At 40.6% G+C, this 16,051-nt stretch overlaps 1 protein-coding gene across 3 annotated transcripts in view; it reads left to right on the top strand.

Annotated features, from left to right (window-relative positions):
• The first annotated feature begins 704 nt into the window (after nt 1-704).
• The window catches only part of LOC136880938 (gustatory and odorant receptor 63a), a 118,212-nt gene continuing 102,865 nt past the window's right edge, over nt 705-16,051 (top strand). For 2 of the 3 annotated variants that reach the window (XM_067153474.2, XM_067153469.2), the window contains exon 1: nt 935-1,116. In XM_067153474.2, coding sequence (XP_067009575.2) covers nt 1,100-1,116 — 17 coding nt within the window. In that variant the 5' untranslated portion in view covers nt 935-1,099. Of the gene's footprint in view, nt 813-934; nt 1,117-16,051 lie in introns of those variants that run through there. The other variant, XM_067153471.2, reaches the window with a different exon arrangement.

Here is a 16,051-nt window from a genome sequence, read left to right as displayed (position 1 = left end):
CTCTCAGCTACGGGACCCTAACCGCACGGCCAACTCGCTTGGTGATGATTAGAAATAATAGATGATGGTTATTTAGTTGTACTTCCCGTAGAACAATAATTAGCACCATCACCTCCAGATGTGGTTCACAATTTATGCGGTAAAAATTTCTTACATGGATCGCGTTTTAACTGCGCATCATGTTCCGAGCTGTCAGTGGAGAGATGGCGTGGAATGGCATTAGCAGACGAATAAGTTTGAGTGGTGTAGCTTATTTAAAAGTAGGAAATATCACAATATGAAGTTGGAATTCAAGAGGACAAATCGGGGCAAATATTCGTTTGTAGGGAGGGGAGTTAGGGATTGGAATATATTACCAAGGGAGATGATCAAGAAATATTCAAATTCTATGAAATCGTTCAAGAAAAGGCTAGGAAAATAACAGATAGGAATCTGCCACCTGGGCGACTGCCCTAAATGCATACCAGTAGTGATTGATTGATTGATTGATTGATTGATTGATTGATTGATTGATTGATTGATTGATTGATTGATTGATTGATTGATTGATTGATTGATTGATTGATTGAACTGGGATCGTGTATAGCTGAACATGCACTAGAACAGAAACGAAGTCATTCGACTGTCAGCCCCTGAAGTCCCGCTTGGTTTTCCTGGAAGGGATGAGAGAGGAGCTCCCGGCTGGTCTAAGGGCATGTGATGGTCTCTGCTTCGGTTGTGGTTTTTGTCTGGTGTCTCCGTGGATTTTGTGAAAGGCGAAGCTACAACGCTCCTATTTCGGCTGCACCCCGGTGATACTACTTCACCACCAGGTATATATATATAAAAGCAGGTTTGCCGTGAACAGGCAGTTCGGCGGTAGTTAAGTTCGTGCAGTTGTTTTTATGTGTATTATTGTGGTGAGTGTTGATTAGTCAGTACGAGTCGTGAGCTAAGAGTTCAGTGTCTGGAGCCGAGCCAAGTGGACAGCAGTTGTGCGTTGAGATAGTCGATAGACGTGTGTTCAAACTTATCTGCATGGAGCTGGTGTGTGAAGTGACGTTGGTGCTTGCGAAGCGATGCAGAGTGAAAGGTGAAACGTGTAAATCAAGATTACGGAATGTTCACCCGTTTCAGGTAAAGACTGCCATGCGGTCACCCGCTATGAGGACAAGTGACTTTTGTAAATGGCCATTAATTAGTGTTGTCATTCATTGTCGAATATAATTTTGTATGCGTATAATAATTGGGTCATCCTCGATTAAATTAGAGTGTTTTATTCTTAACAGTATTGTTGAGTTCTGGACTGATGAAACCATTCAACAAAAAATATATATAGATTCCAAGTCCTCTTGTTTCTTCCACTTGCATCCTGCCAACGACGCAGTTGTGATTGAATCGCGATTCTTTATTATTTTTCTTAAAAAATCAAAAACAATCAATACTGATCTGCATTTAGGGCAGTCGCCCAGGTGGCAGATTCCCTATCTGTTGTTTTCCTAGCCTTTTCTTATGGTTTCAAAGAAATAGGAAATTTATTGATCATCTCCCTTGGTAAGTTATTCCAATCCCTAACTCCTCTTCCTGTAAATGAATATTTGCCCCAGTTTGTCCTCTTGAATTCCAACTTTATCTTCATATTGTGATCTTTCCTACTTTTAAAGACGCCACTCAAACTTATTCGCCTACTAATGTCATTCCACGCCATCTCTCCGCTGACAGCTCGGAACATACCACTTAGCCGAGCAGCTCGTCTCGTTTCTTCCAAGTCTTCCCATCCCAAACTCCGCAACATTTTTGTAACGCTACTCTTTTGTCGGAAATCACCCAGAAAAAATCGAGCTGCTTTTCTTTGGATAATTTCCAGTTTTTGAATCAGGTAATCCTGGTAAGGGTCCCATACACTGGAACCATACTCTAGTTGGGGTCTTACCAGAGACTTATATGCACTCTCCTTTACATCCTTACTACAACCCCTAAACACCCTCATAGCCATGTGCAGAGATCTGTACCCTTTATTTACAATCCCATTTATGTGATTACCCCAATGAAGATCTTTCCTTATATTAACACCTAGATACTTACAATGATCCCCAAAAGGAACTTTCACCCCATCAACGCAGTAATTAAAACTGAGAGGACTTTTCCTATTTGTGAAACTCACAACCTGACTTTTAACCCCGTTTATCAACATACCATTGCCTGCTGTCCATCTTACAACATTATCGAGGTCACGTTGCAGTTGCTCACAATCTTGTAACTTATTTATTACTCTATAGAGAATAACATCATCCGCAAAAAGCCTTACCTCTGATTCCACTCCTTTACTCATATCATTTCTATAGATAAGAAAACATAAAGGTCCAATAATACTGCCTTGAGGAATTCCCCTCTTAATTATTACAGGGTCAGATAAAGCTTCGCCTACTCTAATTCTCTGAGATCTATTTTCTAGAAATATAGCAACCCATTCAGTCACTTTTTTGTCTAGTCCAATTGCACTCATTTTTACCAGTAGTCTCCCATGATCCACCCTATCAAATGCTTTAGACAGGTCAATCGCGATACAGTCCATTTGACCTCCTGAATCCAAGATATCTGCTATATCTTGCTGGAATTATACTTGTTGAGCTTCATTGGAATAACCTTTCCTAAAACCGAACTGCCTTCTATCGAACCAGTTATTAATTTCGCAAACATGTCTAATATAATAGTCCGACTCGTTGGCTGAACGGTCAGCGTACTGGTCTTCGGTTCACAGGGTCCCGGGTTCGATTCCCGGCCGGGTCGGGGATTTTAACCTTAATTGGTTAATTTCAATGGCACGGGGGCTTGGTGTGTGTGTTGTCTTCATCATCATTCCATCCTCATCACGACGCGCAGGTCGCCTACGGGAGTCAAATAGAAAGACCTGCATCTGGCGAGCCGAACCCTTCCTGGGATATCCCGGCAATAAAGGCCATACACATTTCCTTCATTTTTCTAATATAATCAGAAAGAATGCCTTCTCAAAACTTACATGCAACGCATGTCCAACTTACTGGCCTGTAATTTTCGGCTTTATGTCTATCACCCTTTCCTTTATACACAGGGGTTACTATAGCAACTCTCCACTCATTTGGTATAGCTCATTCAACCAAACTATAATCAAATACGTACTTCAGATATGGTACTATATCCCAACCCATTTCCAGCCGCTTTTCTACTTTTCATCTTTTGTATCTTATTGTAAATGTCATTGCTATCATATGTAAATTTTAATACTTCTTTAGCATTAGTCTCCTCCTCTATCTGGACATTATCCTAGTAACCAACAATCTTCACACACTGCTGACTGAATACTTCGGCCTTTTGAAGATCCTCGCATACACACTCCCATTGTTCATTAATTATTCACCGGGCTCGATACCTGCAGTCGCTTAAGTGCGGCCAGTATCCAGTAATCTGGAGATAGTGAGTTCGAGCCCCACTGTCGGCAGCCCTGAAGATGGTTTTCCGTGGTTTCCCATTTTCACACCAGGCAAATGCCGGGGCTGTACCTTGATTAAGGCCGCTTCCTTCCACCTCCTAGCCTTTTGCTCTCCCATCGTCGCCATAAGACATATCTGTGTCGTTGCGACGTAAAGCAAATAGCAAAAAACTAGCATTAATTATTCCTGGAACGTCCTTCTTGGAACCTGTTTCTGCCTTGAAATACCTATACATACCTTTCCATTCTTCATTAATATTTGTATGACTGCCAATTATGCTTGCCATCATGCATCATCTTAATGTTCATTATGGGATACCCAATGAACCAGCGAGTTTTTTCTGATTAAAAACGGTGTTTTCATCATGCTTACTTTAGATTTCTAATTCAACCGACAAAGAAAGTGAGTTTCGATCAACACTCATTTTAATCACACCCGCTCACTTCAATAGACCAAGTACAACATGAAACTAGCAAGCAAATTTTCCAGAACTAAAGAATGTTTTCGAGAGAAGGTATAGGCTTAGAGAACGGAGATAACGGGAATATACTTTTCAAAATCAACAAGTTAGGAAGTGAATGCTTTATAGATTAATGATCCTAGCTAGAACAAGCAACGAATATTTAACTTTCCTTCCTGTCATCCGTCTAAATGAATTAAAATCTTCCACGAATTAAGTGTAATAGGTATGATTCAAGCGTTACATGTGAATTATATGCATGAAGAGGAAAAAAGCTCTTATTGTGCGGGATGATGTATTAAATGTGCGCGTATTAACGAGGTTTCACTGCAGTCCTAAAGGACAATCGGGAACAGTAACCGACGGTAGACCATAACCTAATGTGTCAGATGTGGTCTGAAAATAGTAATTAGTTGTTCAAAATATTGATAATGGTGGGAAGTGCTATTGAAATTCATAATTTTCAATGGAACACACACCCCACCCTGTAATATTGGATTGCAACCTAACGTGTCACTAATGTTACTTACTGATATATTTTCCATCTCTCCGATGTATTTTTGAGATTGCTGTTCATCATATTTATAGCAGATACCAATTTTCTGTAGTGGTGTGGGAAGTACATGATCTCAGTCCTTTTAATTAAGGACTGCTCATAAGTCTCACTTGTTCGCGTAAAACACGTAAGATCAGTAGCATGTTTCGAAAAATGTTAAGTACATACAAGCAGAATATTTGAATGGTGATGGTGATTATTGTTTTACTTTGTAACGGTGAGTAGCTAAATGAAAGTAAAAGGTCTGTGAAATTCTCACCAGTAGTCGAGTGAATTCCAGCCTGTAACTCTTATTAAGAAGAAACAACGGAAGTATTTATGATATTTTTGGTTTGGCACGATACGGATGCAGTAAGGATCGATATGAGAATGTAATCATACAGTACATAGTTGCAATATCTCTTTATTTCCGTTTCCGCTTCATAAGACAAAAACTGACAACATTCTTAGAGACATATTTAAATGGAAAGTTTGCTGAAGATGGCGCATATGCTCTCTTCAGCTAAATGGTATTGTTCTCCCTGAATGTTTCTTGTTAATAGGAAATTATCACCCGAATGGGCATTAGAAGTTATCTGACATATGTGACCATACAAATCACGTAGGCATCACTCACGGGGTTATGATAGTCTGTGCGTATCTTGTAAACATCGTGCATGGCGTAGCGTGGCAGGACGTGTCTTTGTTCCTGGCTCTCCTTGGTATAGTTTCTCTCCAGCATGGCATCAGCGATGTAGAAGCTTTAGTCAGTTTCTTTTCTCTCTAGAAATTCAGCGTAGAGTCCTGTAGATGACAGAAGCATCCACTTTTCCTTTAAGCTAGTTCCTAGACCATCCTCGGTGCAGCCGTTTTGACGTAAATATGTATTTTGACTGGGGGTCGTCTGAGAATTTGCGTTACGGAAATTAGCATCACATAATGTGTAATGCAAGTATGACCTAGCGACAGTGCAGGCTATGTCTTATGGCTGCTTGTTATCTGAAATTAGCAGCCGTTGATGGATGGCCGTGACCGGAAGAAATATTTATGATCCATTTGATTTTCGCAAAGGGAAAAGCGGTTTCATTTTTCCAAATCTCATAGCCGAAGGCACCATTCGTGATCTATTACAACCGGCAAGTTCACATTTGACTCTTTTCGACTCAAAATTTCGGTGCATTGACCACGATCAAAGTTGATCGAGGGAGATTGCCTGGCTACCACAGAAAACCAATGATAGGGCTACTAGAAAATGTGTACAACGTGCATGGAGAACAAGGAATATACTAACTACACAGATACGTTAATAACCTCTGTCTTTTAACGCACCCATTCCTCACGATAGCGCTTACATTTCTTCCCACACAAATCACAAATACGGTCTGCGTCTAGGTCGTGAAATGTTTTCCTTGTACACAGTCGACAAAGGAAGCCGAGTGACGTAGGTTGTAGTCTCTCCAGTCTGTAATGTCGCGTAAAGGTCACAAACTCTGGAAGGCGGGAATGGTTGCCAAAAGAGTCTGCATCCGTATATCCTCTATGAAGAAGGGCTCCCTGACTAGTTCGGAGACCAATCTGGACGACGCTTATCTCGAAAAACACAGGATCTTTTTCCTCTCTCTCTCCTGTAGATCTACACATTTCAGGACCTAAATCTGGTCCCTTTGCATGTATGTACCGGTATCAAAGCTAGGGACTTTTTAGGAAAGAGAAGCTCACCTAAAATAAGTCTCTGCTTACATTGAAGATATTCTGTATCAGGGGTAAATTCGAATCCGTTTATGTATTAAATACATAATCGGAATGAAAAGCTCGCACTTTAACACACATCAGTTTATCTTTTATATAACAGCCGCGGTCCTCGGGTGTTTCGCTTGGTGAGTGATTTAGAAATTTGAAAGAGTCTCCTATTAATTTAATGACGTGATCATGAGGACGGGCAGGGAAACGATCTAGCATACCTGTCTTACTAATCCTCTAAATTTATTTTTCTCAATTACTTTTAGGTTATCTTGATGAGGTGGGGCTAAATGACTTCTACTCCGTGTGTTGCGATTGGGCTTATTTTGCTACTGAGCATCTTCGTAGAAGTATCAAGGGATAACTTACGTAGTAGGCCTAGTTTAATGTCACACATTGCTACAACTGCTGCCGATGCCCTCTTCTGTACATGTTTCGTAAAGTGTTCCTGGAAGTTCGAAGGTTTATGCTGAAGTAATTGAAGTCATTGACTATTTTTAGGGGGTCCTGTCCGTAAAAATACTGGGCTTTGGCTGCAGCTTTGCCTCCCCTCCTGATGATCATGTGGACCGTTTTATCCACGTTCGCCTGAAATGTATTTCTTTTGGGCCTGGATACCAATCGATCCCAGCATATTTGTAGATCTTCTAGGTTTTTGATACTAACCTCAAGTCATCAGTACAGGCGTGAAAGGAAATTCGTTCTCCGAATCCATTTTGTATCTCCGCTACATCTGCATTGTAAGATTGAAAAAGAGACGGCTTATCGGACCTCAGATCTTAATGCTACTCTCGATCGTTCAAAGATGGCGAATCGAGTAGCCGGATATGTTGGAAATGTGGGTTTGTTTTGGTTTGTTCTTACCGTATGTAGTCGGTGTAATTTCATGAAAGTTGACGATAAATGTTAGTTTATTTGTAAAATATAAGTATGCGAGTGTATTTATATGAGCCAGTGGACACTTAGGATCTGTACTTTATTGTACTCAGTAATGTGAGAATGTGTTTGTTTTGATCGTGTTGTGAACCAGGTTTAACTATGGCAGTGCCTCTCATACAACTATTCTTAAGTTTTCTACGGAATAAAACATTAAGAGATAAATGGATTAGGAATATGCATCGCGACTATTTTGAAGTCGATGTCAAAACAGCAGTGTGCAAACATCATTTTGAGAATAAGTCTGAGGTTAGGGAAGACTTTTCTCTAAGTCCAAACGGTGAACCTATTGGTGTTCCTCGAAATTTTTTTAGATATAATATTGATATTGTTATATTAGTGACTAGGAGGGATTAGCTGGGTTTGTAACGCAGGGTTTTATACTACCAACACCTTCCGATTCATGTTGTGGTTATCTGTTATCGAGCAGACTACACCGAACTGAAGCTCGTCCATGTGGTTAAATGTCAATATTTAGAGTCAACTGAGTTTTTGCACTCATGTTTTTTAATGGGTAAAAACCTATTAAGCTATATCTTTAGTGTCTGAACGTTTTATTACTAAGGTTATCATTATTGTGTGAAGTGCTGGTATGCCATATGTCAACATTATGTTAGCATTACTAGGGTCGTTCATTGGGTTAACATAATCATTTCGGATATACTTGGGCTGAGTGGCTCAGACGGTTAAGGCGCTGGTCATCTGACCCCAAGTTGGCAGGTTCGATCCCGACTCACTCCGGTGGTATTTGAAGGTGCTCAAATACATCAGTCTCGTGTCGGTAGATTTACTGGGACGTAAAAGAACGACTGCAGGACTAAATTCTGGCACTTCGGGCGTCTCTGAAAACCATAAAAAGTAGTTAGTGGGACGTAAAGCCAACAGCACTATTATTTCGGGTGTACTTCCCTTTCATTTGGTGCTGAATGTATGAAATTGTCCACCACTTCAAAACTAAGACAACAAATCGTGTTTCATAGTTCTCACGAGAATGAATACGTCGAGGAATTTCGCACCTTAATTTATTTTGAAACATTCAAAATGATGTTATAAAATATCATTTTAACAATTTTATCATGCATTTTTCGTCTATCGAGCGAAGTGAAATCTAAGAAAAACTGTAAATGACTATTTGAAATGTCTAAATAATCAGCTTGTGGTTCTCTTTTCTAGTAGAATAGATGTGATTCTAGTTGATTTTGTGTGGTGCGTACTTGTTGGTGAAGCGGTTTCATACGTGAAAAAAGTTATTTTCCCTATGATGTTACACTTATCATGTTAAATTACCGCCGTTTGTATAATATGTACGTGATATTTTCGTGTTAGCCAATACCAACAGTCCGGCTACTTCGGGCGCCATGTTTTTTTTTTTATATTACAGTCTGAGGATTGGAGTCGGTCTTGATACTTGGCCGTGGATCGATGTCGGTTTTTCTCGAGATGATGCAGGTAAAAATTGTTTGAATCTAGACACGTATTAAGATGGCGGCGCGTTTCGATGTTTCGGAAGGCATTGAAGATAAATTTTCTATCTTGTCCATCTGCTGAATCGTGACCGAAATCGTATTGGAGTAATTGTTTTCCTTGGCAACCGTGAGAGGTGTTGTTTGAACTTCAGCAAATAGTTTGAAGTTTATTTACTGGTATATTTTGAAGAACTTTGTGCCTCCAGTCGCTACCTAATACTTACACATTACGATACGCTTAGTCGTGTGCTACGTGTTTTCAGTATTTGGTTGTGAGGATTCTTTTTTCTTGTTTAAGTGCTAGTGCCGTGTGTTATTATGGCTGCCTCCAGTGGAGGTGAAAGCCTTTTGTTAGGAGATAAGTTAGTTGTTGCGCAGGAGGAAGAAGTTCGGATGCAAGACGAATCTTCTGGAAACCTGGCAACTCAATCAATTTTGACAGACTCACAATTATCACAAAATTCTAATTCTAATGGTGTCAATGTACTGCCGCCTATGGAACGTGAACAGTATTCCCATTCACACCTTGGACCTTATATTGTGTACGTTGAATCTCTGGAAAACAAAAATTTAGGGCAACTCCATCCTATGGCCCTTGGGAGACATTTTTATGAACGTAATATTCCCGTCCAGTCTATCTCCCGTAAAGGTCGTAATCGCCTACAAATAATTTTTAATAATGCGGGCCAAGCCAACGATTTTCTGTGCCACCCTCTGCTCACATCTCTACATCTTAAGGCATACATCCCGTCATCTAATATTTTTCGTGTGGGGATTATTCGAGATGTGGATAAGAACCTTTCTGAAGACGACATTCGACTTTATCTTACTTCAACCGTACCGGTTAAAGCAGTACAACGTCTCAATCGTCGCATTGTTTCCAATGATGGAGTTGGTTATGTCCCCACTGGGTCAATTAAAATTACTTTTCGAGCCCAAAAGTTGCCTACACAAGTGTCTCTTTTCCAAGTCTACTTGCATGTTGAGCCTTTCATTTTTTCCCCTGTTCTTTGCAGAAAATGCCTCCGATATGGTCATACACAGGCCCAATGTCGTGCACAGGTAGCACGCTGCGGAAAGTGCTCAATGGAGCACGCCACCGATCATTGTACATCTCAAATTGCAAAATGTGTGTATTGCAAAGGCCCACATCCAACGGGAGCAATAACTTGTCCGGAACACAAATACCAACAAGAGATAAAGAAGGTCATGAGCACGGAACATATCTCATTTCAAGATGCTAAGAACAAGACTTCCCTCCCTCATTATCATCCGTCTCAACACCCCCAGGATTTTCCCCCCCTGGTACCAGAACAAGTCTCTTCTTCCCCTGTTCAAGATTTTTCTAGAAAACGTAAATTTACACAAGTAATCCAGAAATCTGCCCCTCCGCCTTTGACTCCGGGTTATGATAGAACTGGTTATCTTGCCTTGGTACGCCCTGACCCTGGTTCTACGGGCCGGGTTCCATTTTCTTCTCCTCCGCCTGCTACAACACCATCTTCTCTTCCCACAGCATCACCTCCCTCTACTTCGGGTCCTAGTTACCCGCCCCGATCCCACGACTCTCAACTGTTAATACAAAGAAACCAAGTACATCAAGAAATCCAACAAATCTTATTCTTGCTTCTTCAGAATGTGGGAGGAGAGTCTCCCATTTCACCGGTAATTTATCAACTACGAGATCGCATCGCTCATATCCTTACCCTATATGATACGCGTTTTGCAGTGGAACGCTAGAAGTCTTTTTCATAAAAAACATGAACTTCAACTGTTAATTCAGGAAACATGTGCTAACATCATTATAATACAAGAAACGTGGTTTTATGCAAACACCCTTTTTCATCTTCCTGATTTTCGAGTCGAACGCCTTGATACTAATGGAAGTGAAGGCCTTGCCATTTTTATTCATAAGTCTATTCCATATGTCCCCTTTCTTCTGACGCATTGCATTCCAAATACTCTTGCTTTAGGTATTATCGTGCGAAATATATATTTCATCAATATGTATTGTCCTCCTGATGTTTATATCTCTACCTCTCACTGGTCCCGCTTCCTTACCCAATTTGATTCCATAGACAATGTTTTTCTCTTTGGTGATTTTAATTGTTCCCATACTGCCTGGGGTAGTTCTAAAGATACATCTAAAGGGACAAATTTTCTTACGGCAACTCAATCCCATCACTTTACCCTTTTAAATGACGGGTCCCCAACTCGACTCACCCCTCCTGGTTCACCCCCTAGTTCTGTTGATCTTTCGCTCTGCCATGACCACATGACTCCTAATACCGTGTGGCATATACTCAGTGACACTCATCTGAGTGATCATTTCCCTATTATTATTTCTTTTGGTGTTTGTAAACCACCCTTTTCCTCATCCCCACCCTCTCAGCTCAGTAATATTCGGTCTTTCCGAAATTTTGATAAACAATCGTATTGTAGTTTCCTTCACACCCATTTCCTTCAATACACGCCCAATACCTTAGACTATCCTACCCTTCTACGCATTCTCTCCTCATATGTTGAGACTTTCCATCCATTCAAATTTATCCCCTCCCTCTGCCCCCATCCTTATCAGAAAATACATTGGTGGGACGACGAATGTCACAAGTTAATACTGCGGCGAACAGCTTTATTTAAATTGTATCGTAAGAATATGACACTAGCTAATTATTTAACATTGAAACGTCATAATGCATGTATCAAACGCATATTTAATGCAAAGAGACGCGAGTCTTGGAAGGCCTTCATCTCCTCTCTTAATCATCGCGTATCTGCAACATCCCTTTGGAACGCCATTCGCGCACTTACCCGTGTTACTTCTGTACATCCTGCGCATTCGATTATTCTGCCTAATGTCCTTCTTTCTTTTCTATATACTATAACACCTGACTTCACAATTCCGCCTCCCTTTTCTTCTTTCCGTCCCATATCCCCCCAATTTTCTGTTTTACTTCAACCCATCCAACTGTCCGAATTACAGTCCGTTTTACAAGTAGTTCGTAGTTCATCTCCTGGTCCTGATAGTATCACTTACACTATGCTCCGACTTTTACCCCATACCGGTCTTCTTGTCTTACTTTCTCTTTTTAATAATATCCTTCTCACCTTACAGGTACCGGCACAGTGGAACAACTTTCATTTAGTCCCAATTCTTAAACCTGGAAAAGATCCCTCTTCTCCTTTAAGTTATCGTGGCATTGTTTTAAGTTCCTGTGTTAGGAAACTCTTTCAAAAAATTCTACTACGGCGTCTTCTCTGGGTTATGGAGAAACATCAGATCCTTCCTAAATATCAGTATGCCTTTTTTAAAGGACGTAGCACACAAGATCCACTCAATATTTTGTTGACTGATCTCCTACTAGCTAGACATCGTAAACATAGCACTATTACTGTTTTTCTTGATATTCAAGGAGCTTATGATTCCGTTCCTTTACATCTATTATGGTCGTGCCTTGATTCGCTTGGCTTTCCCTCTGCTTTTATTTCTCTATTAGAACGCCTATATACTTCTCGCACTCTCATTCTCAAATCCCCCTTCCCCCCGTTTCCAGGAAGACACGTTTCGCATGGAGTCCCACAGGGTGATATACTAAGCGGTATCCTCTTTGCGCTTTATATGCGAGATTTAGAACGTATAATTACAAAGAACGCACGAGTTTTAGCTTACGCAGACGACTATGTTTTATACGTATCACATGATAGTGTTGATGTGTGTAGGAGAAAAATAGAATGTGTCCTTCATGAGGTTGCTATCTGGTTACATGAACATGGTTTCTCACTCTCGCCTTCCAAATGTGCTGCAATCCTATTTACCCATACTCGAGCACCTAACCGTTCTCCTCTCCTTCTTGATCGTCTTACTATCCCCTTTGTTAATCAGCATCCCTACCTTGGAGTCATATTGGACCACAAATTATCATGGTCTCCTTATGTGGTCTCTCTTCAACGTAAAACTGATCGTTTTATTTCTATTTTACGTACGATCACCCGTCGAAGTTGGGGCGCTGACCCCGTTACAGCTATTCTCCTTTACAGAGCAACTATTCGATCCTTGCTAGATTATTGTGCTCTTTTTATCGACACCGCTTCTGCTACTACCCTTGCACGTATAAATACAATACAATACCGCGCACTACGTGTCTGTTTAGGAGCACTTAAAACTACACCAACCAATGCCTTATTAATAGAAGCCGGTGAACAGCCTTTAAAGATTCGGCGACAGACTATAGCCGCTAAGTATGTCCTCAAACATTTTACTGTCACCCGGTCTCAGCTTATCCCCAAGCTACGACTTTTACATTCTTATTATTCTTCCAAATCTCCCCGTGGAAACCGTGTCCCTGCTTTATATACCGCATTTCGTTCTCTTATACCAAGAGAAGATGAGCTCCTCCGTTTACCCACATTGCCTTTATACTCTATCCCTTATGACAGTCAGTCCTTTTGTCCTCAAGTAATTATATCTTCTTCTGAATCATTTTCTTGTCTAACACATTCTACTCCTCTTTCCCCTCTTGCAACTAAACGTATTCGACTTTCCCTCTACATAAGGGAAGTAAGCATTTTTACTGACGGATCAAAATCAGCACACGGCGTTGGAGCAGCCTTTTATATCCCCCAACCATATACTCTCTCTGAGTTTTCCCTCCCTTCTGCCTTTTCTGTTTTTACCGCCGAATTGTTTGCTATTCGACAAGCCCTCATTACCATCAGGTCACATGCTTATGATAAGGTTACGATTTTCACGGATGCACAAAATGTTCTGCATGCCTTATGCTCGCCTCTCTCTTCCCCTAATTGGTACTTATATAGCGTTAAGTATCTCTTATATATCCTTACTCGTTCTGGTGTTTATATAACTCTAGTTTGGGTTCCCAGTCACTCTGGTATCATGGGGAATGAGACTGCTGATCAGGCAGCTAAACGAGCATCACAACAATCCCCCTCTCTTTTTCTTGCGATCCCCCCTTCTGATCTCATTCATGAAGTGCGGGATATAGCATATCAACATTGGCAGTCCGATTGGAATGAAACGTCACGAGAAAAGGGATGTTTTTATCATCAATTACAACCTGTTATTCCTCTTAAACCGTGGTTTTATTATGGTACGTACTCTCGACGCCATATCACATCTATTATACGTCTACGTTTTAATCATGCCCTTACTCCCCAATATAAAAATCGTTTTCATCTTCCTCCCCCAACTTCCTGTGCTTGTGGCTTGTCTGATACTGACAGTAATCATCTTCTGTTACAATGTCCTGCTTTTGATGTTCCCCGCCAGCGCTTCCTATCCTCTTTGCTTAACATGGGCATCCCCTTCCCCACAAGTATTTCGTGTTTATTATCCTCTCTAACTCCTAATCTTGTGAACAGCATAAATCAGTTTCTTGATGAAGCACATATTATATTATAATCCTCTGACAGTCTCTTTATGCTCTCTCTTCCATTGCAAAATGTTTATCATAATTTTGGTAGGATATAAATCTCTTTACCCTCTGTCTATATGTTATCATCGTTTTCTTGTGTGACTCCTATAGAATGTTTTTTTTTTCCTTTTTTTTTCTATCAATTACTTTTTAAAGTACAATACGAGTGATACATGTGTCAGTGTTAAGTAATTAATGTTTTCGTGACTGGACGATAACACATGAGTCCAACCACACCTTTCAAGAAGAAGAAGAAGAAGAAGTATTGGAGTAATTGTGGAAAGAGGAAATCATTTCAAGATTACGGTGACAGGAAGTTTGGAGAGAGATTTAATTTGTCTAGAGAAACGGTATGCTGGTGGTAAACCAAATAAATGATAGGTTATACTTTTCTACTGATCGAAATAAGCCTGACTTACTCATGAATAGACTTTTAAATACTTTAAGGACATATGCAGTTGATGCATTAACAAAGTAATTGGAGCCATCGCTAATGTACATCGCACAACTGCGCAACGTATCATGAGTGATGTATCGGAGATGATAGCTCGTTGTCTCCTCGCTACATAAAATGCCCTTCATGAGGAGAATTATGCTCTGTGATAGATGAATAATAGTCGTCCAATTCTAGAACATCATCCACTTCGTGCTTAGAAACCTTACGGTTTTCTTCCTTTTATGCAGTCTTTAAGGTCATGAAATGGACGTTATGAACATATTGAAGCGCATGTGACAATTGAACACGTCATTCACCAACGGTTATCAAAAGAACTTACGTATTCATAGCTCTATTATCATCCTTGCATCTTTAGGGTCAAATGCTCGGTTAGCTGATGGTGATTTACTGACCAGCGGACAACGTTGGAGCGCCGCACACATATTTTGAACGCGGTATAATCTTTTACCGCGTTGACAGGATCCTCGGTCATCCGGTTTACTGATAGATATTGGTGCAAATATTAGTGCAACAGCGTGATTTTAAGTGTTCAACGTTTGACGCAGACTACGTCTATAGTTTCAAAACCTTACTTGAGCCGGTGAGCGATACGAAAACATGCAAGTCTCAAAATCTTGACCACACCTTCAACGACAGTGCTTTATATCGCATTGTAACAGGAAAGGACAAATTTACCATAAAGTAAGTCTCGGCTGATGCAGGAGCGCCACCATCTTGCAAGTATACGGCAAAACAAATCAAAATGAAAAGTCTGAGAAAGTTGTGCTGCAAAGAAGTGCGGAAATGTCTTTCCTTCGCAAAATGTCGCGATATATGGCTTTAAAATTAGCCAGTATACATTTGAGTGGATCGAGTGGCCTGAAAAAATTTCTAAAAAGTCCAAAATCATCAATGTTGGGCGTCCAACGGCTTGTCGGGGGCATCTCAAAGTAACGGTGGAGCATCATAAGGCGAATACGAACGCAATTGCAGCCTAGCCGTGTACGTTTACTGCCCCAGTGGTGAATGACTAAGACACTTTATCCATCACATAGTACGTGTTTTACCATTTATGATTTTTTCAACGTCACTCGTTGTTAGTTCGTTACCAGAAAAATTCCAATTCGTAAGTCGCTGTGGGAGAGAGATTAGTGTTATAGAGCAGGTAGATACTGTATGGTGAAGATTGTTCTCGTAGCTGCTACTGTCCTTTCTTTTATGTGACATCTACTTTCTTTGATCTGTCTCTGTCTTATCCTTGACTTTAACAATATGAAAGTGACTGAGGTATGAGCGATACTAGTAATGCCATTCCTTCTGCAGCCAGTCCCTGTTATGAATGGTGTGAAAATGTTGCTCATAGGGTCGGTTGGTGTACGCATTTCAGTGAGCTTGGCAGACTGATATGTAATAGCAACTGCTGGCCCAGTGAGGAAAGCAACGGGAAACTACCTCACTCCTCATATCCCTAGTACGCCTCTTCAGTGTTGCCTAGGCCATGCATGACAGCTGATGGCGGAGATGTTGAGGATCCAACCAGCCTCAGTGCTGAAGACTGAACATACATACTATAGTAACTTCATCGTATTTAGCAGGG

Source organism: Anabrus simplex, chromosome 9 (assembly GCF_040414725.1).
Source record: "Anabrus simplex isolate iqAnaSimp1 chromosome 9, ASM4041472v1, whole genome shotgun sequence".
NCBI lineage: Eukaryota > Metazoa > Arthropoda > Insecta > Orthoptera > Tettigoniidae > Anabrus > Anabrus simplex.
Note: the sequence above shows the minus strand (reverse complement) of the source record. Positions and strands in the feature narration are given on the sequence as shown.